This window comes from Microcebus murinus, chromosome X, assembly GCF_040939455.1.
Source record: "Microcebus murinus isolate Inina chromosome X, M.murinus_Inina_mat1.0, whole genome shotgun sequence".
Classification (NCBI taxonomy): domain Eukaryota; kingdom Metazoa; phylum Chordata; class Mammalia; order Primates; family Cheirogaleidae; genus Microcebus; species Microcebus murinus.
The window spans coordinates 115303479-115327957 of record NC_134136.1 but is presented as its reverse complement, the minus strand read 5'-3'; the positions used below and the strand labels follow the sequence as shown (position 1 = coordinate 115327957).

The 24479-nt window shown below is 36.2% G+C and overlaps 1 protein-coding gene and 1 non-coding gene across 9 annotated transcripts in view; both read right to left on the bottom strand.

Moving 5' to 3' along the window:
- USP9X (ubiquitin specific peptidase 9 X-linked) overlaps window positions 1-24479 on the bottom strand; it is a 139378-nt gene that overhangs the window by 30224 nt on the left and 84675 nt on the right. For all 8 annotated transcript variants that reach the window (XM_020285131.2, XM_020285134.2, XM_020285133.2 and 5 more), the window contains 9 exons: window positions 12722-12852; window positions 12238-12516; window positions 10011-10136; window positions 8972-9097; window positions 7590-7756; window positions 2341-2449; window positions 1972-2118; window positions 1205-1351; window positions 138-360 (listed from right to left, as the gene is read on the bottom strand). In XM_020285131.2, coding sequence (XP_020140720.1) covers window positions 138-360; window positions 1205-1351; window positions 1972-2118; window positions 2341-2449; window positions 7590-7756; window positions 8972-9097; window positions 10011-10136; window positions 12238-12516; window positions 12722-12852 — 1455 coding nt within the window. The remainder of the gene's footprint in view (window positions 1-137; window positions 361-1204; window positions 1352-1971; window positions 2119-2340; window positions 2450-7589; window positions 7757-8971; window positions 9098-10010; window positions 10137-12237; window positions 12517-12721; window positions 12853-24479) is intronic.
- Window positions 11998-12124, bottom strand: LOC142866121 (small nucleolar RNA SNORA27). The gene has a single exon (XR_012916181.1). It is a non-coding gene; the product is annotated as a small nucleolar RNA SNORA27 (small nucleolar RNA).

Sequence of the window (24479 nt, the reverse complement as noted above, 5' to 3'; positions counted from 1 at the left end):
ACTGATTTGCTAAGTGGTAAACTAGTTGGTAAAAGAACAAAAACATGAGTTGAAAATGTTTCTAAAATAAAAATAGGAAAATAGAATTTAAAACATTAGCATTATCAATTGTTAACTTTATATTTTAAAATACTTACTAGTTATTGCTGTGCCAATGTAGTACATCTCAGTCAAAGAATCTACTATCTGTTTGAGATTCCTCACACAGCCAACAGCTAACGCTACAAGTAATTCAAAACCAGCATTAATTGTAGCTGGTGAACTACACACTGGAATAGCTTGTTCTGCTGGGAGCTCTCCATTTCTCATATACTGTAGGTAAACATTGGATGCAGGAAAGATGAAATCATCTATCAATTCCTAAAAAGTTGACAAAGGGATTACATATTACCAATGATATATGTTTTTAGGAAAAGAAAGAAATGTCTCTTGTAAGGAAATAATTTTAAAATGCCAAAATTTAAGATCTTATATCAGAAAATGTTCTTAGATTTTCTAATAAAAAGACCCCAGTTCAGGCTGGGCGCAGTGGCTCACGCCTGTAATCCTAGCAATCTGGGAGGCCGAGGCGGGTGGACTACTCAAAGTCAGGAGTTTGAAGCCAACCTGAGCAAGACGAGACCCCATCTCTACTATAAATAGAAAGAAATTAATTGGCCAACTAATATATATAGAAAACATGAGCTGGGCATGGTGGCGCATGCCTGTAGTCCTAGCTACTTGGTAGGCTGAGGCAGTAGGATTACTTGACCCCAGGAGTTTGAGGTTGCTGTGAGGTAGGCTGACACCATGGCACTCACTCTAGCCTGGGCAACAAAGCGAGACACTGTCTCAAAAAAAAAAAAAAAAAAGAAAAAAGAAAAAAAGACCCAGTTCAAAATACTTATTATAATTAACAAACATACCTAATTTCCTAGATTAAAAAACCTTTAAGTATTAAAAACTGACTATAGTATTTAAAATTTAGATTTTAAATAAGTTTACTCCTTTGATCAAATGTGTACCAAAATAAACCCATTTTGAATGAAATGTACTAAAATAATACCTTTTGTTTACTTGACTTATCACTTACATGAAGAAACTCATTTAAGGAAATATGATATACAAGATGCATTCTTACAAAACAGAGGTTTGCTTACAGATTTGAAGATACACATTTAGAAGGTCATGATATCTAGTTTAGGACCAAGAACACAGAACTTACCTTAATGAGATTAGCACCTCCTTTTTCACAACCAATATGAAACTTTTTCTCAGCAGTTTGAAAGGCCAGTAATTCCTTTGTCACCCCAAGATGGCCCTCCAAGATCGTCTCTTCAACACCTGTTTCACCTGTTCTTTTAACATCATCCTGCCAAAGAAAAAAATATATCAAATGCTTAATTTATAAAAGGGAGATAAAGAGGGAGAGAGGAGCCAGAACAAGACAGAGCTGAAGGGGCATGAGATAATTCCTCTAAACCTTTCCACTCACGTTAGTTTAAGTTGTCTTCTTCAAAATTTCCTAGAAATAGGCTTTATGAACTACTAGAAGAAATGCTAATTTGAAGGCTAAAAACCATAAATCTCTTCAGAAATAAATTGTCACACATTTCTGCCTAAGTAAAAAGTACCAGGTGTTATGATCAAAAGTGCCAGTCTATCAGACACAATTTTTGATGGAAAACAATTAAAGAATACTTTCTTAAAAAATGAGAATTGGTAAATAAGATCCAAAATACTTAAAATAGAAGAAGCTAAACATTAGTATTCCAAGTTTAAAGTAAGCAAAACATTTACAAAACTAGTTATACATTCATTTTGTGAACCATGAGTTACTAATATCCACCAATGCAGAATATATTCTTTGGTCCTTTTTGTTATTCTTTGGAGTTTTCCATTTAACCAAAACATTCAAAACTATAAAGCATCTATTAATAAAACACTATTTACTAATAATGGTAATGATAAATAATATTAACTGCAACTTACCCTAATTCTCTTAAGCCAATCAATTTCATTATTGAGAAGAACTTCAGCATTGGGTACATTAATATTACTATTATAAGCATAGTTAAGAAGGTGCCTCAAAAGAGTGAAATAGTCGCCTGAATGTTTAGCTCTCTCCCTGGCTGTGCTCTGAAAACAAAGAAGAATGTCAATTTACATGTCCATGCTCAGAATCTACTTTTTAAAAACCCAGAGTTAACTACAGGAAATGACTAAAATAATACGGGGTATTACCAATATTTATTAAATACAGACTGATTTAACATTAATGATACCTAAACCCATAAATTTCTGAATGTGCCTTATTTAAAAAATGAATCACATTGATAAGCATACTAAAAAATGTCTCACCCCCAAAACGGTAAAGAGTAGAGTAATGAAGAAAAGAAGAGGTCGATGTCCCATGCAACATCTGGTGCACATTAAAAAGAACTGCTCCTGTGCCACCTGCCGAACAGTTCTGAAATAAAAATGGTTCACATTTAATCTATCATTTTCATTAAAAAAAAAAAAAAAAAAAAGATTCTAACACCATTCTCTCCTGACAAGGAGAGTGTAAGGCAGGATAAATTAAGGACTCAAACCAGCAACACGTAATAGGTGAACTTAAGTTGTTAAGCTGTATGTCTAAGGACTATATCCTTAAATCATCACTAAGAGTGTGAGGGACACTTTCCAAACGTCTCTTTGAAACAGGCAGGAAATGTTTCTCTAGATACAAAATGCTCTACAGTAAGCCTCATGCATCTTTGTGGCCTTCCACAGAATTTTCATTTAATTGTGTTTTGGAACAGCAGCTCTGTGGGAATTCTGCAGCAATCACAGTAAGGATATCGCAACAGATGTCCATTATATCATACCAGAAATTCCAAAAGCACAGTCCCCAGAATCAGCAACATCAGCATCATCTGAGAACTTGTCAGAAATGTTAATTCTCAGGCTCCACCCCAGATGTCCTGAATGAGAAATACTGGGGGTGGGGCCCAGCAATGTGTTAATAAACCCTTCAGGTGATTTTGATGTTTACTAAAGATTGAGAACCACTGTATTATTATACAATATTCTCTATGATGACCCATGGGAGAAACTTGTCTCTGGGCCCATACTGAGAATTTTACCTGATCATTATGGATCTTTTAAAAATTTATATATTACATGGATCTCACTACAAAGAAATGCTTCCAGAGGGCAGGAACACCATCTATTTAGTTAACATCGTACCTCTGGAACCTAGAATAGTGTCTGGCATACAGCAGGCACTCAAGAACCAGTTACCAAATGTACAAATACTATTTGTTTACAAGATGGTGCTATATATCTCCATTAGAAAGTAAGCTCTTCCAGGGTAAGGGCTTTGCTCTGTTGATGGCGGAGTTTCCTGGCACCTAGAACAATGTCTGATGCATGGGAGATGCTCCACATGTACCTGCTAAGCATCTATGTATCTTATAAACTCCATAAATTACATTTCATGAATATATGTTTCTGTCTTTATGCCAGCTACTAGAGAGCTCAAAACCTAATTTATAGTTCAAGTGTAAACAATTCGACTACATACATTCTCTGTACTACCATCACTCTTAGACGTTTTTTAGGAGATTTCTGGAAACAGTCCACAAGGCCTATAAACCAGAGGGATTCAGAAGCCCCTAAAATTTCTGTAGGGGGCAGGGGGGAATCCAAGTAAACTCAAATCAGGAGTACCCTTTTTTCTGGGGAGGTCCATAAGTTTTACCAGATTTTCAAAGGCGTATGTTGGTCCCACTGTCTTGGTTTATTAATTTTAAAGAGGTTAGATATACAACCCAAATAGAGCAGGGGGCCATAACGAGTTGGTGCTTGTCAATTCCTGATCAAACTCCCCTGAGCATATGCAAACTGCTATAGTGCTTCAAAAGAAACACATTTCTGTCAACAATACTGTAGAATCTGATCATTTACCAATTCTACTACTGCCATACTTCCAGCCACTGTCATCTTTTACTTGAATTAATGAAATAGTCTAACTGCTTTTCCTGTTACTCTACCCTATTCTCAACCAGAATAAACTTACAACGTTAAGTCAAAGAACATCATTTCTCTGCTCAAAACCCTCCAATGGATTCCCATCTCACTTAGGGTCAAAATCCTTACAGGGCTGGGCACAGTGGCTCATGCCTGTAATCCCAGCACTTTGGGAGACCAAGGTGGGAGGATCACTTGAGTCCAGGAGTTCCAGACCAGACTGGGCAATGTGGTGAGATCCCACCTCTACAAAAAGTAAAAATAGTTGGGCATGGTGGCATGCACCTGTGGTCCCAGCTACTTAGGAGACTGAGGCAGGAGGATCATTTGAGTCCAGGAGTTTGAGGCTGCAGTGAGCTATGACTGCACCACCAAACTCCAGCCTGGGTAAACCCTGTCTCTTTAAAAAAAAAAAAAAAAAAAAATCTTACAGACTGGTTGTTACCCTCTCTGACTTTACCCCCTACAATCTCCCCCCCCCCCTGCTTCAGCCATACTGATTTCTCTGCTGTTCGTTTATACTTCAAGTATGTTCCTGCCTCAGGACATTTACCCATGTTGTTTCTGATTAAAACACACCTACCACCCCATTATTCAAATAGATTACCTTACTCTTTCAGGGCTTTGTTTAGGTCACCTTCTTAGTGAAGCCTTCTCTTACTACCCTATATAAAACTGAACTCCACTGACCACCCACCCAACTCCTTATCCCCTTTTCCTGCTTTCTCTCTCTCCATGGCATTTATTACTATCTATACTATATATAATATTTTCCTGTATTTCTTCCCTTCCCACGCCCCCTTTGCCATGTAAACTCCAAAAAGGCTAAGATTTTGTCCATTTGTCCCCAGTGGCTGTAATACAGTCTGATAAAATAGGTACCTGATCAATATTTACCAAATAAATAAGACTGCCCACCATATCGAAATCAGCATCCTGGGCCTTCTGTCAAACTGACTCCCACTAACCTCCTTTACAGTATTATCCATCCTTTATTCCTTTGCTACAAATCAAACCAGAATACTCAGCTGTACTATGAAAGCACTATCCCAGGACTGGCAAATCAAACACCTTCATGCATCAGAGAGGTGACAAAAATGAGTAGGCAGGGTATTAAGCAACAGGCCCTGAAGAGGGCTGGAAAAACATATAATACCTAAGGAATTCGAATTCAGTTGCAACTAATTGCAATAAAATAAGGTGAGTGTTATGATGTGGAAGTAGACTAGCTAACAGGAACAGAGGTCTGGGGAAACTTCCCAGTCTAAGGATAAGGAAAAGTTATTGGAAAATGTGCATTTAAGTAAAAACTTCTGAGTGAGCAGAAGCAGAGACCAAATCGTGGAGTGCTTATAAGCCAAATTTAAATGTTTAGACTTAATTCAAAAGGTAATGGGAAAACATGTAAATATTTGTAAGCAGGAAAGTAACACAATTACATTTTGCAGATATCATTCGACCTGCAGTGTGGTCAACAGATTAAAGGGGTATACAACACTAGGAGTTGGAAGGTCAAGGATACTGCAGTTGTCCAGGCAATCAGTGCTGATCACTTAGATAAGGAGAGAAGGGTTATGTATGAAGACCAAAGATGCACTGAAGTAAAAACAACATAACTAGGAATGCCGGGGGGGGGGGGGGGGGGGGGAGTACTGGCAATGCACATCTTCCATTTTTATGCATGTATAAACCCTACCCAAACATGAGCTTGCATGCTACATCCTGCACAAAATTTTCACTCTTGCTGCTTCCAGGGAGAAAGAACTGCCTTGTTTGACTTTTAATTGCCAAGCACATAGTAAGGACTCACATATTTGCTGGTGGATTAATAATTATACCCAGAGCCAAACTTATGTGACAGAAAGAACTCAGAACTCAAGAGGAAGAAAACCTTGTTTGAATATTATTGTGGTCATTTAGTACTGGTATGACCTTGTCAATAACTTAATTTCAACAGTCTTAGTCTCTCCATCAACAAAGTCTACTTCCAAGTTGCTATAGGAACTGGGAAGTGCTTTGTAAATAGCTGTGCTTAACCATTAGTATGTGAGTATAAACTCCACCTGAGGAGCACACTCATGTATACAGGCTCACAAGCCCTTACCTGAAACCCCCGTGGGCTCGTATATATCTGGGGATTCAGATTTTAGAAAGAAGAAGAAAGGAACAATGCCAACAACTAATGTTCAGGTCAGGTTTGCTGCCAAATTCTTACAAACTAGAAATAAGGGATTTTGAATCTACAGTAGATACTCAAGATATTTATAAGATGATTGAGAACCACATGGCAGAGATTATGCTGATGCTAGAGAAAAAAATAAGATACCTTAAAAGCTCAAAAAGATCTTAACTTTGAACACCTCTAGACATAATGTGATGGCATGCTTTCTATAGTACACTTCACCTCATTGTGTGCAAGTTTCAAGTTTCAGGAAGAGAGAGGTGAAATGGTTCTAATTTATGTAAGGGGAATTTTCATAAAGGACAGAGGGCAACAAATCTGTTAAACCAAGTTCCTTAATTCTTCTTCAAGAATTAAAAAAAAAAAAAAACTAACATAGAATAAGAAACTTGCTACCTCCCTATTTGACTTCATTAAAACTGTTGGCTATTCATCTTTCTTCTCACTACCCCCACAAAAATGCATTATTAAATGGAACTAGACCTATTTAACCTATTTATCTTTTTCAATGTGTACAGTTGTCCAATGATGAAGTCTTCTCAAGGAGGTAGCAACTCTAACCTGATTTGTGGGGATCATGTTAAAGGAGTTTCTGGATAGGCTGGACTGGATGTCTTCAAGGAAATTACTTGAGGACCTACTTAAAATAGTAGGCATTCCCACTAGAGACCCACTAAAATCACTTTAGAGAATCCTCTGGAGTGGGTGAGTTGAACCTACCCCACTACTTCATGTACATTTTTAAAACTTTATCACTAGGCTTCATTTCAGCAAATTGCTTATTTTGACTTTACACTAACCTTTCATCAATAAATTTTGCCACGGGTGAATGGTATGTGACAGAATGATAAGCAAAGCGAACATTTTCTGTCCTTTCACAAAATGTATATAAGACATATTAATTATATATAACAGTGACACTAATTTGAGCTCAATTTTAACGAGTTACCTTATATATGATGGTCAGGATCAGATTAACATAAAGAGGATGGAAACCAACATTTTAAAAAAATCTGACTAGCACAAAAAATCCAGAAAAAAAATTTCGTATCAAATTAATAATTTGACTAAAAAAACCCAAGTGTATAGGAATCCAAAGATAAGAGGCTAATGTTCTATTTAAATCTTGCAAACCAAATTTTAAAAAACGGGCTAATATATATTCACCTCTTAGGTGAAGCTGAATTCTGAAATTGAAAAAAATTACTTAGTACTTTGAGAATATTGGCATTTTACAGACACTAAAACCAAACAGAGTTAGGTTAAGCAAAACACTTAAATAAAATTTTCCTGAACAGCAACATAGTATAAAAGACAATAAATATCTGATTTCTGGGACACATTTTGCCAGCATAAATTCATTTCTGTCTATAAAAATAAGATCCAGTTTCTTACAATTAAAAAAGACACTTACTTGCTGTGGCAGTGCAATAGTAAGTCAATGATGAATGTTTGCCAAGCCTTTTCTTTACTAAGAGCATCTAAGGCTGTCGGAATCAAGGCAAAACATAATGTCATCACTTCCAATGCTTCACAGCAAACTTGTTCATCTTCCATGTCCGGCTCATTGCCCGCATTGGTCTGCAAAATTTTAATTGGAAACAAATTACCTAGAGAAACATTTAAGAAAAATCTCACACAACTTCTACTGCTAAAAACTTACATACTCACACGAACCACGTCACCTCAGTCTCTCTAAGGCTACATGCCACTCCTGAGGTCCCTCTGGCATAGTCTAGAAATGACTGCAATAGAAAATGAAGTCTAATTCCAATATTCAGCTATATCCCAAGGAGGGCTGAAGGAGCACACTGAGCATACCACTTACTTCTTTGTCCTTCAGGATCCTAGAGGCCTTTTGAGACGTGTACTTCTACACCACCAACAACCATTCCTTTTCTCAAGAACCAATCTGGCATGGCAGTCAGGCACTTTTAACTAGTTCCATTATCTAGCTTACCTACTGTGCCAATGTATTCAAAATCATTGTCTTGGACAACTGTTAAGGAAGGGTTTGAATGACTTTTACAGCATAAAATATGCTTGGGTAGGTACCTAACAAATACTAATCTGACTTATTTATCAGAAAGTAATAACTACAGTACATGCCTGAAACAGAACAGCCATTCAATTATTTGCTGAATGAATACCCAGGACTGTACCAGACTGATACTATGGAACACCAACATATATCCTGAACAAATCAGGGTTATGTTGGCCATAAAAGGGAAGCTCTACTAAGTTAAAGAAGTTCCTATAACTCAATTTCTCATTCTAAATATGCAGTAGTAGCTATCAGGGGGAGGCATGTATGACAGGAAATCAAAGAGTCAACCACAGCCTCTTATCTGTAATTTGCTTAATCCAACAGAAGGTCAAGGATGAGATGATACCTAAGTGGCTGATACTCTTTCTACTTTTGACTGCTTTAGGAGAATCGAAAATACTTAAATGCCGTGATACCATAACTGACAAACAAAAATTTACACAGGACAGAAAAATGAAAGAAGAAAGAACGGGAGAAAGCAAATTTAATATGAAACAATTATATCTGACCCCAGTGAGAAGCAGAAAAAGGCAGTTTCATTTAAAAAGCAGCCTCAATCATGGCAGGATTCCTAAGTATTTTATTTTCAAAGTAAAATTTTATTACATTCTCAACTATAGTTATCAGTTAATTTTTAACCATTAAGATACAAGTGACTGGATTTTTAAAGATAGCAAACAAAACTTTAGCCACAGGCACAGGTAAGCAATATTTATGTACAAGGAATATATTTCTGTGATAATTCTTACCTTCTCATAAATTTTAGTGATTTCTTCATTTGGGCTAAACACTAGCTGTAATGCCCCACATCCTGATGCCCAGATGATTTTTTGTATAGCTCTAATTACACAAATATCAGGCATGTACCTTGAAGCCTGCAAGATAATAAGGAATTAAAACTATTGACAGAATATGAGAATGGAATAATCACTTGAAAAACAAAAATTTTTCTCTTTGTAAAGGAAATAGAAATTGCTGTGAAGTAGTACCATTGTCTTTAGGTTTCCAAGTTGTCTTTGTCCTTTTTCTTTGTTTATATAAACAGCAATACTGACAAATGTTTTCCAAGTCGGTATCTGGCCCTGTACTATTTTAAGACTACAAAGATGACAACCATTCCACTCCTAGTTTCTTATTCAAGAAAAATGAAAACCTACATCCATACAAACAGTTGCACACAATGTTCACAACAGCTTTAGTCACAGTAAAGAAAGGGAAACAAACCAAGCGTCCTTTGCAAAGTATATGGATAAACAAAATGTGGAATAGTCATAATGGGAAACTACTCAGCAGTAGAGGGGAAAGAACTACTGATCCACACAACACAGATAATTCTCAAAGTCTTTATTCTTTGTGAATTAAGCCTGACACAAAAGAATACACACTGTAATTCATCTGTATAAAATTATAGAAAATGAAAAATACTCTATGGGAACAAAAAGATCAGTGGTTACCTGGGGCCAGGATGGAGGGAAGAACAGACTGCAAAGGGGCATAATAAAAGAGTGACGGAAATATTCTGTGTCTTGATTGTGGCAGTGCTTTCACACATGCATGCATCTGTAAAAATTCACTGAATCTATATACTTTAAAAGAATGCTGCTTACTGTTCATAAAGTTGATTAAAAACAAAGTACTAATAATAGATAAAAATGTTAGAAGAACTTTCTCTAGACTGAGAGCGATTAAAATGAATGTCTAGGCAAATCAATATTGTGTTAAGTGTCCTTTTAATAAGCCTTATATATAACATCACATAAGTTACATATAACAATATATAGCACTAACCTCATCAGATATCTGCTGAGCAAGACGAACTGACACATTTCTAAGCATGCACTCAGATGAGGGATTAGGAATGCTCTGAAGGGCACTTTGTAGCACCACTGCTTGATCATGAGTAACTTGGTTGACCTGAAAAAAGTTATCCATTTTATTTGGAATAAATAATTTGTAAATACCCAAACCCAACAATTTGCCCCTCCATCCACTACTGCCTCACAATGATCTACATATACACCATAGAACCTGTGGCAACCCATACTTAAAAAGCATTGCCAACAAGATGGGCTTCCTCTCTTTCTTGTGCATTGAGTGCCATGATCTCTCTGCAAACCCTCATCTAGATCAATCCAACTTGTGTTTCTGTATCTGGGCTTCAGCTTAACTTGCAAGGGATAATTACAAACTGAATAGACTGGTTCCAACTTCACCTAGAGACTCAGTAAAGTACTGCACATCTTTTACACACAAGCCCCTGGGCAGACCCTACTTGTATTCCCCACTGTCATACAATTCTGCTTTAAAAAAAGAAAAATTAAGGAATATTGAGAGAAAAAAAAGGAAGAGGACTAATATATGAAAGGTATCAGAGATTTTACTTAGTAGTATAACAAGTTTTTAAATCCATGAGAAAAAGATTAATTTTATTAAGTAGCTGTTAGCGAAGTAATTCTGACTGCCTTCAAGTTGTAATTTCCTTTCTACATACTATAAATATCTCTACAACATTATTTAAGATATCTCTGTATTACTAACTTTTTGCATTTAACTCCCTACTGTGAGCTCCTTGAGAAGAGAGGCTGTTATGTACCATAGTGATACATTCTCCAAATAAATATTAGAGAAAAGTAAAAAGGGAAGAATGTAATTGTTTTCTGTATAATTCATTAAGCACCTGTATCAGGGATCATGGTAAGAATCTGTTTTTTTAACCTAATAATAACTACCTTTTTGTAACATACATGAAAGAAGTGAGAATAGCAAAACAAACTTCCATGTACCCATTATTCAGCTTAAGTAACATACATGAAAGAAGTGAGAATAGCAAAACAAACTTCCATGTACCCATTATTCAGCTTCAGTAATAATTACCAGAGGACCATATTGTTTGATGCCATTACCACCCCCCACACCCTTTGCTTTCCATCCTTTCTCTACTCCAGGATTATTTTCCAGCAAATCCTGGATATAACTTCATCTGTAAATAATTCTGCTATTATTTCAAATATATAATGGCCCTTCCTTTTAAACATAAACATGATATCACTTAAAAAATTATATGTGATATAATAATTATCAACATTCCAACCTCCTGGATTAAGAACTAAGCCAAATTTAAAGAAGAAAATCTTTATCCTCCATCATTAATTTAGTAAAACTATCACTTATGAAGGATATAAAAGAACTAAAATTTTACATAGAATTAAATGCATAGCTTGACCTCTAACAAATAGAGGTATGCACTGAGAACTTTTGGTGGCACGGATCAAGTATGCCACCAAGGCAAAGAAAGAGTCAGAATAAGCTCAAAATCAGGGTTTAATCCCAAGGTGGGAAGGGAAGATGGCAACAGGCTTAATCAATTACATTTCTTATTACCACCTGTGTCTTTATATATCTGCCAGGCACAAGTCAATAAGAGATTCATATAGAGTTTTTGTTAAGGTTTTATGTTTTTGTTTTTTAAAGAGACTGGGGTCTGTGTCTGTCATCCAGGCTACAGTGCAGTGGCATAATTACAGCTCACTGTAATCTTGAATTCCTGGGCTCAAGTGATTCTTCCCCTCAGCCTCCCAAGGTGGTGTGATCATGCCCGGTCATTTGTAGGTTAAGATAATCGAAAGTCAAGTAAGATTTAAGTGGGCAGAGAGGAACTGCTCTTCAAATTAGCATAGTCAGTGAAGAGCATTTGTACTTTTAATACAAATATAGTTTAATAGAGGAAAACCTCTGAAATAATGCACTTTCCAACTTTTTCTTATTTCAAATTTCAATTTGTTTCCACTGACCAGATACAAGACAAATACTCCGTGTGCCTGAGTTTTAAAAGGGTACTTCCTTTGCCACGCTTGAATGACTAATAAAGACATAAATCCAACTGACAAAGTGAAAAGAGGTCAACTTTCAACATTTTGAGTCAACTTTGAACTTCACACTTAAAAGTTGCTGAGAATTTTAACTTTAAACATTGCTATCTACTATTATAAAAGGATTTTTATAAAGTCTGTATTACCGATGTCATGGGATTCACCCCTTCTACACCTGGCTGACAGGCTTCTGCCACAGCTCGAACGTGGCCATAGCCAATGGCAGTTAGCAACAGTTTGGCTATTTTAAGAGCATTGAGGTAGGCACCCCTTCGAGTTTCCATATCTGCATTTGGTAGGAAGTTATTTCTGGTTAGCATACTCAGGACAAGGGGTAGGCCACCACTTTTCAGGAAGTGAAACTGAAAATCAGAGGAATCATCAGCCAGAGGTGCACCAGCAGGCATTAACAAGGCATAGACTACCTGGGGAAAAAACAAAGAAGGGGAGGGACTCCTGTTATTAAAAGGTTTTTTTAAAAATTTAATAACTGCTATTTAACTCTATTATCACTACTAAGAAATTCTTGACTATTTCAAAAATATTTCATTACAACTTATCCATGTTCTTTGCATTACCATAAAAAAGGTCAAGTTTAAATAATATGGAATTCAAAAGGAAAAAACCAACCTCTGTTAGGTATAGCACTTGTGAGGCTGAAGGACCAAAGAAAAGTGAGTCAAGAGATGGACTAAGGCTGCTTTCTCCAAGTTTGGCATGGTCTAAACAAATAGCTCTTAATTTTTCTATTGTTGTGCTATCTGTAAGAAAAAAGAGACACAGTCTGAAGCAAAACAGTTCATATGTTCATAATATTTCACTCTTGGTAACTTGAAGATCATTTTAATATGGAGTAACAATCCATTCAGTTGGAATACAGGCTTAAAGTTCATTAGGCATAACCAGACCTGGATTAAAAAACAAAACAACAACAAAAACCCCAGGGCTCCTTATTTAGTCAATCTAAACACAAGGGGAGCAGTCTGCTACTCAGACACCTCAAATCGACATGCTCTCTTCAGCCACTGGAGACTGGGGGGGGGGGGGGGGGAAACCACTTTAAAAGGAAGTAGTTCAATTGATTGGAAATAACAAAAAAGAAAAAAATTACAAGCTCGTCTCTCCAACTTCTGTATTGTTTATCCCCATATCACTATGTATTAACTAGCTTACTTCACTGAAAGAGACTCAGTGGTACCTAAGAAAATGAACCCTAAAAAGAAAACATACAAAACAACAACAACAAAAAAAGAACACCCAGGAATAGCACTTAATGTTCACTTCAAAGCAAGCAGAGCTTTGATATTTTTCTTTTGTCATTATATTAAAACATGAGTTTCTTTTAAATTACAGTTAAAAATTATAATGAAAAAAATATAATCCCACAATACAATTAATGATTAGCTACTAAACACTCAAATTTCAGAATAATCAACTTTAGAAAGTACTTTGATAACCAAGTTATTACTAAGGTAACTGCCCTATGATTAAAAACCTACTTGATAAAAACGCTTTTTTTTTATAAAGTAAAAGCTTCCTTTGAAGAAAATTATCTTTTCATATCTATAATAATGCAAATTACTATAGTTTTCTTAGGGCAAACTAATTTTTATAGGCTTGGAAATAGCTGCCATATCTTATCAAAAATTCTTCAATTTGTGTTAAAATTGTTAGTTCTCACTATTCTAAAGGGATAGTGACATAATAATGTAACTAACTGAAATAGTAAATTTTTCTAATAAAATATTTGTGAATACCTTCCCATGTCATCAAATACTCATTTCCTACTTCATTTTTATTGATGATTAAAATGAAAATGCCATTTTACTAGTTTAATCCCTATTATTTGGCATTTAGGATTTTCCTTTTTCCTCCTCCTCCCCCCCCCTTTACACTAAAGATCCTACAGCTAAATCTTTGCATTTCAATATGAAAAACCCTGCAAGCATAGAAAATTTGGACATAAATGTTCAAGACTTTGCATATATTGCCAAATTACTACCAAAAGCAAACCAATTCATAGCTTAACCACTATATCTGAGACTATCATGGTTGGTTTAAAAGTATTTTAAGGGAACGATGGAAGCAAAAGGGGAGTAGGAGAAAAGATACAAGAGCTCAAGAAAAGAAAGTGGTTAATTCTAAGTAAATCATTCAATGATGTTGGATTAGTTTATTCATCTCAGGGGTCTGAACTGAATGACTGTTTAGTCATCACTCTAGCACTCGCATTTGTGAACTTAAACGATTTTAGGTCCCCGATTATATACATGCATACTTTATATAATATGGAAGACAGAGAAAAATTTAAGCCACTCATAATCCTGTCATCCAGAGATAGTTACAATTTTAGTTTATTTCTTTCCAGGCTATTAAAGAGATACCTAAATCTAAGTGCATTAAAAGTACAAAACATTTGAATACTAGAATTGCCATTTGAGCTATGTGTCCCAGGTCAATTAACAATCTGTGTCTCAGTTTCCTCATCTTTAAAATACAGATTAAAACTGTAATACCCTTATAGAGATGTTGTGAGGTAAAAGTGAGTTAATCAGCATGAGTTAATCAGCACAAAGAGCTTAGACTTCGGTGTATTTTAAGATATTAGTTATACCAAACTCCTGTAAAGGAGGAAGCTCTTAAGAGCAAAGGAACTCATTTTGCTCAGTAAAGCAGTATACGTTTTAACCATTCAGTATGAAGCAATAGTCTGTTTCCCTGACATGTGTAGAGAAAGAACACAGGAGCTCTAAAGTATAGCCTAAATTATTAGGAGATTAAATTACCTACAGAAAAGACTGTAGAATGAACTGAGGTAAACTTAATGACTAAGAAAAAAGCTACAGATTCTATCTGGCTCCCCTATACATGCACATGTGCACACACACTAAGCACTTACCCACATGTTATACAGTTAGAAACAGAATTTATAACCACTTCCTTTTCTTAGAGCTCCTGCTTCCTTTCTTATTCAAGACTTTATGTGTGTATGTATGTATAACAATCACAGTGAGAGTGGGTTAATGTTTGTTGAATAGTAAGTGCCAGTCACTAGGCTAGGGATTTACGATACATCATGTCATTTAATATCCATAATTATACCAAAAAGTTATTACTGGCTCAGTTCTACATATAAGGAAGCTCTGAAAAACTAAGAAAACTTTCGTCCAAGGCCACAGAGCAGCAACTAAAAGAAGCAACATTTGAACTCAAGTCCATTTGAGTCCGAAGCCTATGATTTTTATACTGTAATAGATCATTACTATTTTTTTCAAAACTTGGATGTTTCAAACTTAGGCACTGTACTTTGATTATTAAAAAAGAACCTTCTCAACTTTCCTGTCTAAACCACCTGGTAAGCGCTCACTATCGCCATCTGGTGGCACTAAGCTCAAATCACAAGATCAAGGATTCAGTGATGAGTGTTTTAAAAAATTTGTCGTGCGGTTGAATCTGTATACATACAGCAAAAACTATTACTAAGATTCTACTAAATGACACAATACAAATTCTAAACAATATAACAGATAAGGATTAAATAAAATCTTTGAGAGAAGCCCCAGCTAAGAATCTACTATGTGAACTGATTTGGTTCCATAGCAATCAGAAAGCAAGATGAACAGGCCAATAAGGTGTTTACTTTAGAAAAAGGTGATAATAAAAGCACAGTACAGTTTAAGAAATTATCTAGGCCAATTAAATACAGTGGTTGAACTGGATGTATCAGCAATGCATTCCCGAACTCCACTAAAATGTGAATAAAATATATAAACTCAAAAGGACATACAACAGAAGAGGAAGCAACTCTGACTAGAGTTGTCAACAAATTATTGAAGGTGTAGAAGGGATGAAAGACTAGATAGTTGGGTTAGCTGAAACGAAGTGCTTGTAAGGGGGAAGAGAAGAGGGTACCTATAAATTAGTGCCCCACTGAATCCTAGAAAAGCTAAGGATTTGAAGACAGTACATACTTGGGAAAGTAGATGAATCAAAGGCCTAAAAACAGGCGTTGAAGTCTATAAAAAGCAAATTTCCAATCCTTCCAAATAGATTTATGAAGTTGGGAAGCAGATTTTTCATTGCTGTAAAGATATAAGTATGGAATGGAAGAAGACTAGGAAGCTAGATTGGTACCAATATGAACCCATGTTTGTTTATTGCAAGATACAAATTCAACATACAAAACTCAGTAGTATTTCTATAGCCAATAGCAAACTATCTGGAAATAAAAAAAAAAAATCAAGAAAGCCATCCCATTTACAATAGCTACCAAAAATAAACCCACAAAGCAGCAAAAATCCTAGGAATAAATTTAACCAAGGAGGTAAAAGGTCTCTGTGATGAAAACTATAAAATATTGATGAAAAAAATTAAAGAGGGCATAAATAAATGGAAGTATGTTCCATGTTCATGGACTGGAAGATTATTAAAATATCCACACTTCCCAAGGCAATCTACAGATTCAATGTAATCCCCTACCAAAATACCAATTACATTCTTTACAGAAATAGAAAAAACAATCCAAAAATTCATATGGACCCCAAAAGACCCAAAATAGCCAAAATAATCTTGAGCAAAAAGAACCAAGCCAGAGGCATCACAATGCCTAACTCAAAACTTACCACAAAACTACAGTAATCAAATCAACATGTTGGCATAAAAAGACACACAGACCAATGGATTAAAACAGAGAATCCAGAAATATATTCATATACTTACAAACACCTAATTTTCAGTACAGGTGCCAAGAACACACTCTGGGGAAAGCACAGTCTCTTTGATAAAAAACAGTGCTGGGAAAACTGAATAGCCACATATTGAAGAATGAAACTAGGTATCTCTCACCACACACAAAAATCAACTCAAAATGGATTAAAGACTTCCAACTATGAAATGACTAGAATAAAAAACAGAGAAAATGCTTCATGACACTGGTCTGGGCAAGGACTTTTTGGATAAGAACTCAAAAGCACAGGCAACAAAAGCAAAAATAGATAAATGGGATTACATCAAACTAAAAAGCTTCTGCACAGCAAAGGAAACTATCAACAGAGTGAAGAGACAACCTACAGAATGGGAGAAAATATCTGCAAACCATGCATCTAACAAAGGGTTAATAACCCAAGTATATAAGGAACTCAACAGCAAAAAAGCAAATAATCCAATTAAAAAATGAGCAAAAGGACTTGAATAGGCATTTCTCGAAAGATATACAGATGGCCAACAGGCATATGAAAAAATGTTCAATATCACTAATCATCAAGGAAATGCAAATCAAAGAGATATCACCTTACCATAATCAGAATGGCTACTATCACAAAGACAAAAAATAAAAAATGCTGGTGTGGATGTAAAGAAGGGAACCCTTGTACACTGTTGGTGGGAATGTAAATTGGTACAACCATTATGGTAAACAGTATAGAGGCTCCTCAAAATACTAAAAATAGAACTACTATATGATCCAGCAATACCACTTCTGGATATTTATCCAAAGATAACAAAATCAGTATGTTGAAGAGATATCTGTACTCCCATATTTATCATCACTGCACTATTCACGTAGCCAAGATAGGGAATCAACCTAAGTGTTTGTTATCGGGCAAATGGATAAAGAAATGTAGTATATATACACAATGGAATACTATTCATCCATAAAAAGAATGCACCTGTCATTTGTGACAACATGGATGAACCTGGAGGACATTATGTTAAGTGAAATAACTCAGGCACAGAAACACAAATACCACACGACTTTACTCATCTGTGGAATCTAAAAAAGCCAATGCTATAGAAGTATAGAATAGAGGCTGGGGTGAGTAGGGGGAGGGGATGATAAGGAAAGACTGGTCAACAGGTACAAAATTATAGTTAGACAGAAGAAATAATTTCTGGTGTTCTATATAGCACAGTAGCATGATGACAGAAAATAATAATATAGTGTATATTTCAAAATAACTAGGAGAGGATTCTGAATGTTCTTACCACAAAGAAATGATAAATGTTTAAGGTGATATACATACACTAAATACCATAATTTGATCATCATGCAATGCATGTGTATCAAAACATCACACTGTAGCCTCATGAATATGTACAATTATTATGTATCAAATTTTTTAAAAAGAAGAGAAATAGATACAGATTTATGTGTGTGTATTCCCTGCTAGGTCCAATGAAAGAAGGGAGAAATAAGGACACCTCAGTAGTAATAAGCACAACTTAGTCCTTGGATTTTAATTTCTAAATACCAGCGTGCGCCTCCCCACCCCCAAAAGGAGAAATGGCTGATTCCAGAGCTAGGGCAGAGAAAGTACCTACTAGATGAGCTTTAAATATCTTGTACCAGAAAGTAATAAAGTACTTTAAATAATTGAAGGGGTTATGTAAAAAGACATTGGGTCCACTTTATAGGGACTTCCACTGACCACACCTAGGACAACTGAGCATCAAAATAAATAATGATAATAATGGTTATAACTCAATAAAATAAAAATCCAAGAGTAAAGAGTACATAACAAATAGGGGAGAAGACACCCTACTACCCTATAGAATTTCAACTAATAAATGTATAAGGGATGATGAAGCTAAAACAAAAATCACCATTTTGTAACCATTATAGTAAAAACTGATTTAGGCAATCAATAATCACATAAATGATAAAACCAGTAAGTAAACGTTTGATGAGGAAAAAGGTAGTTATAAAGTCTTAAAGTATCTGCCTACAAAAGAAAAATGACTTGAGAGAGGAGAAAAATGGCAGATTATCAACTAAGTGATCTCATTTAATGTCACCAATAAAGGACACAGTGACTTATGTCCTCTGATGTGATACCCTGAAAAAGACACATCACACAAGTAGCATTCTTTCAAAAAAACGTACAACTTGTATATACTCATCAGGAAACATAAAACCCAGTGACAGACATTCAACACCACAACTGATCTATGCTTATCAAAAACATCAAAGTCATGAAAGACAAAGATGAGGAACTATTACAGACTAAAGACAACTAAAAAGACACACTAAGTAATTATGCAATATATGAACTTGGATTAGATTCTCAACCAGAAAAATATTGTTAAAGGGTATTATTGGGGAAAGTGGCAAAATATGAAGTCTTATAGTATTGTATCTGCTTAGATTATTAACCAAAATTTTCTGATTTTGGTTAATACTATGGTAATGTAAGAGAACATCCTTGTTTTTAGAAAACACATAGTATTTACAGACGAAAAGATACATCCACAACTTGCTCTCCAAAGCTTAGACCGAAAAGCATGGAGCTCTTAGATCATAGAGCAAATGACATAACTATGGCAAAATGTTAAAGAGCTCTTTGTACTATTCTTTGTAAGTTTGAAATTACTTCAATATAAAAAGTTTTTTTTTTTTAAAAAGGAACTCAAAGAAAACAAGAGACAATGCTGGAAACAGAAGAAAACAAATGAAACATCAGTAATAGCATAGACAGAATTAATACAGTTTGTTATGCTATATCACGTGTTTCTATAACCCTAATTAGCTCACATTCAACTGGCAAACACAGTGATGTCAGTATAATGTGGAAAGTGAGTCTGTTCATATGTGATTTCTCCTAGGCAACAAGAGCCAGAAAAACAGAAACATTGTTAATGTTCAACAATAAAAATTAAAATTAAAAAGCAAAAAACCCCCTCAGCCTGGCAGCTACATAGGTCAGAAGTCTGTTAAATTCCTTAAGGAAAATAAAAAGTGAACACTTGCACCCAGGGCTCATCCTGGGAGGTGTACTCCCAGATTTTCATGCCCCTTGGCAAATTTTAATTGCTCCTGTGCTCACCTTAATAATGCCTATCTGTCTCAGAGCTCCACATCCATCTGTCAGCAATGTCAAATTAGCATTTCTTTTATTGGTTTCATGTCAAAAAAAAAAAAAAAAAAGACTCTTGCTCTGTCACCTCAGGTAGAGTGCCATCATGGCTCACTGCACCCTCAACCTCCTGGGCTTAAGTGATCCTCCTGCTCAGCCTCCAATTAGCTGGGACTACAGCTCCCACCACTGTGCCCAGCCAATTTTTCTATTTTTAGTAGTTCCTTGGGTGGTCTCAAACTCCTAAGCTCAAGCAATCCTCCCTCCTCAGCCTCCCAGAGTGCTGAGCCACCGAGCCTGGCCGAGTTTCATGTCTTTTTACCATCTCCTGAGGCAGCCTTCAGTCACACCGAAATACCTGCCTGGGCTGTCCAAGTTATCTTTGAATATACAAATTATTATTTTAATTAGTGCTGTGTTTAAACTCTATGTGGAAGGGAAGGGGCAGTCTTATGTTGAGAGTTAGAGACCATGCAAGAGGAGGGAGTCTACACAAGGGAGTAGCTCAGAATAACTCAAGCAGGGTGAGTAGGGTGTCCATGGGGTGGAGTGAGGCCCAACACTGAGAAACAGAGTCCTTCTGCACAAAGGAAGTGTTGTGGAGAGATGACTGATTCCATGAGGAAGACTGAATAAATAGGAAAATATGTTAAAGGATAATGGAAGCCAGGTTTTTCACTGTTAGAGAAGGGAGTTATAAATATGGAAAGGGGAGAAAACTAGAATAAATTGGTGATAGGCTGGAAATAGAGGAACTGGTATGACCCCAATGGTTTTTAAAAAACACACATGAACACATATACTCATTTATGTATGTAGTAATATAGATATAAATGTGGATGAACATATATATACATATTCCTTAATTCTATTCATTGAGAGCCTGGGAGCAACAACACAACAATAGCAATGAATGCAATTAGTGTCTAGATCTTGGTTTCTACTAAATACCATTCTCCAATAAAAGGAACCAGGTCTCCTTGGAGAAATGGCCGATTCTAGGACTGGAGCAGAGAGTATACAAGTTGTTAGCCTGGAAAAGGCGTCCTCAAACTACGGCCCAAGAGCCACATGCGGGTGTTTTAGCCCGTTTGTTTTTTTTACTTCAAAATAAGGTATGTGCAGTGTGCATAGGAATTTGTTCATAGTTTAAACTATGGTCCGGCCCTCCAATGGTTTGAGGGACAGTGAAATGGCCCTCTGTTTAAAAAGTCTGAGGACCCCTGGCCTGAAACATCATAAGCCAAAAAGCATAAAAATGCTCAACAAATAATGGGAACATGTGAAAATAACACAGAAACCAGACTGAAGGGGCTCCAACTGGCTAAATTAAGAGATAATTCAAGCATCAAAATAAATGATAGTAACAAGTTATAAACTCTTAAATTTAATATGAAACCATGATTTTATACAGAATGAGTAAAAAGTCTAATGAGGAATAGTATAGTTTTAAAGTACCTTTGAACATAATTTTACAACGGAGAAACAAGGCAAAAACTCAAGTGATCAAAAGTAATAGGAAAAATTGAAATTATACACTGACAGGATGCCTTGAGAAGAACAAAATTATCACTTTAGTGGTGGTATTCCCACAAAAGATGCATAACCTGAATCTAATCATAATAAAACAGACAAATCTAAACTAAAGGATATTCTATAAATTAACTGGCCTATAATCTTCAAAAGAGTCAAGGTCATCAAAGTCAAAGACAGAATGAGGAACTAGTCCAGAAGGAAACTATATGTCAACTAAATGCACTACATTTATTTCCTTAGTATCCACGGGGGGTTGGTTCCATGATTCCCCCCAGATAACAAAATCCAAGGATGCTCAAGTCCCTTATACAAAATGGTATGGTATTTGCATACAAGCTATGCGCATCTTCTTGTATACTTTAAGTCATCTCAAGATTAGTCACATGTCACACAACAATGGGAATATGGTCTGAGAAATGCATCGTTACATGAGTTAGTTGTTGTATGTACATCCTACAGAATACTTACAGAAACCTAGATGGTATAGCCAATTGCTTCTAGATCACACACCTGCACAGCATACTACTATACTGAATACTGTGGGCAACGGTAACACAATAGTATGTATTTATGCATCTAAACATAAGAAAAGTATAGTAAAAATATGGTATTATAATCTTATGGCACCACCACTGTACATGTGGTATATTAACCAAAGCATGATTATACAGTACATGACTGTACTTATAATACCTGACACAATGCCTACTCATCATTTCATTTATGTAGATTTAACATAGTACTTGGCCTGTGGCAAATTCAAGTTGTTTTCATTTGTTTTTTTGAGACAGAATCTCACTCTGTTGCCCTGGGTAGAGTGCAGTGGCATCATCATAGCTCACTCCTGGGCTCAAGCAATCCTCCTGCCTTAGCCTCCTGAGCATAGCAGGGACTAGGGACTATGGGTGCCTGTCACTGCGCCTGGCTGATTCTTGTATTTTTAGTAGAGACTGGGTCTCACTCTTGTTCAGGCTGGTCTTGAACTCCTGAACTCAAGTAATCTTCCTACCTCAGCCTCCCAGAGTGCTAGGATTACAGGCATGAGCCATGTGCCCAGCTGTAAATTCAAGTTTTGTTTTTGGAAGTTGGTTGAATTCATAGATGTGGGACCCATGGATACAGAGGGCTGACTGTATTTGATTTTGAACGAAATCTTCCTGCACTAAAGGAGACTATCAGAGAACACTGGATGGGGTCTGCTAAGTAATGAATCAATGTTAACTTTCTGGTGAAGACGGTTGTATTTTGGTTGTATTTGTCTCTATGATAAATATTCTTATTTGTAGGAAATACATGATGAAGTATTTAGGGGGTGATGAGACAACAGACCAGCAAATTACTCTAAAATTGTTCCCCCCAAAAGTTCTTGAACTGCACTTCTAACATTTCTGTAAGTTTGCAAATATTTCCAAAAAATACACTGAAAAAAATTTTGAAGTTGTATAGGATTCAATGATCTGCCCCAACTCTGGAAAGATTTAGAGAAACCACGCCAAAGGTGGAATAAAATTAATAAGAGAAAAGAAGAAAAGGCAAGAAAATCAGATCTACTAGATTCAACACCACATGTACAGATATTTCAAAGACAGACCAAAGGCAAAAATGCTTGCGAGAAAAATAATAAATACAAATCTCTCATAACTGAGGAAATCTCCACACCCACAAAATACTCAACACAAAGCATACCATCATGAAATTTCAAAACTCAAGGAAAAAACCAGCACTTCCAGAACAAAGTAAATTTTCAACCTAGTGTTCTATACTCAAACTACTATCAAATATGAGGGTTTGGCTGCATTCAGATAAGCAATGTCTCAAAAGAAAAAAAAATCTCCTACAAATCCTTTCAAACTACAGGGGAATGTACTTTAATAACATAAGGGAGCACCTCAAGAATGGCCCAAGACATAGGAACCTGTGAATTTGGATCTGACATAGGAAAGTTTTAGAAATTAAGTCTCCCCAAAATAGCTGTGTAGCCAACAAAGAACAATTAGAGAAGTTCCAGGAAAATAGTGAAACTGAGGACTATAGAATGCACATAACAGAAAATTATTTTGAAAGGTTATTAGAAAGTATGCGGTGAGAGGTATATAGAAAATCAAGAAAAAGGGGAAATTATTAAAACCAGGACTCAAGTTATCAATAGTCTAGAGGCCCGCAATTCAGAGTCTTGAAAATGATAAATATAGATTTAAGCAAATACTGGGAGGATGTGCGGTGTGTAAAGGTTAAGTTTTCAAGGCTCGGCGCAGTGGCTCACGCCTGTAATCCTAGCACTCCGGGAGGCTAAAGCAGGAGGATGGCTCAAGGTCAGGAGTTCAAGACCAGCCTGAGCAAGAGCGAGATCCCGTCTCTACTAAAAATAGAAAGAAATTAGCTGTACAACTAAAAATATATATAGAAAAAAATTAGCCAGGCATGGTGGCACATGCCTGTAGTCCCAGCTACTCGGGAGGCTGAAGCAGGAAGATGGCTTGAGCCCAGCAGTTTGAGGTTGCTATGAGCTAGGCTGACACCATGGCATGCTAGCCCAGGTAACAGAGACTCTGTCTCTTTAAAAAAAATAAAAATAAAAAAGGCCGGGTGCAGTGGCTCATGCCTGTAATCCTAGCACTTTGGGAGGCCAAAGCGGGAGGATCGCTCAAGGTCAGGAGTTCGAGACCAGCCTGAGCAAGAGCGTGAGACCCCCATCTCTACTATAAATAGAAAGAAATTAATTGGCCAACTAATATATATACAAAAAATTAGCCGGGCATGGTGGCGCATGCCTGTAGTCCCAGCTACTCGCGAGGCTGAGGCAGAAGGATTGCTTGAGCCCAGGAGTTTGAGGTTGCTGTGAGCTAGGCTGACGCCATGGCACTCACTCTAGCCTGGGCAACAAAGCGAGACTGTCTCAAAAACAAAACAAAACAAAACAGGAAGTTTTCATCTGTACAGTAGAAAATCAGTATATATCTAAGAGTAACAGCTGTACAAGGACACTACTTACAGATATAATG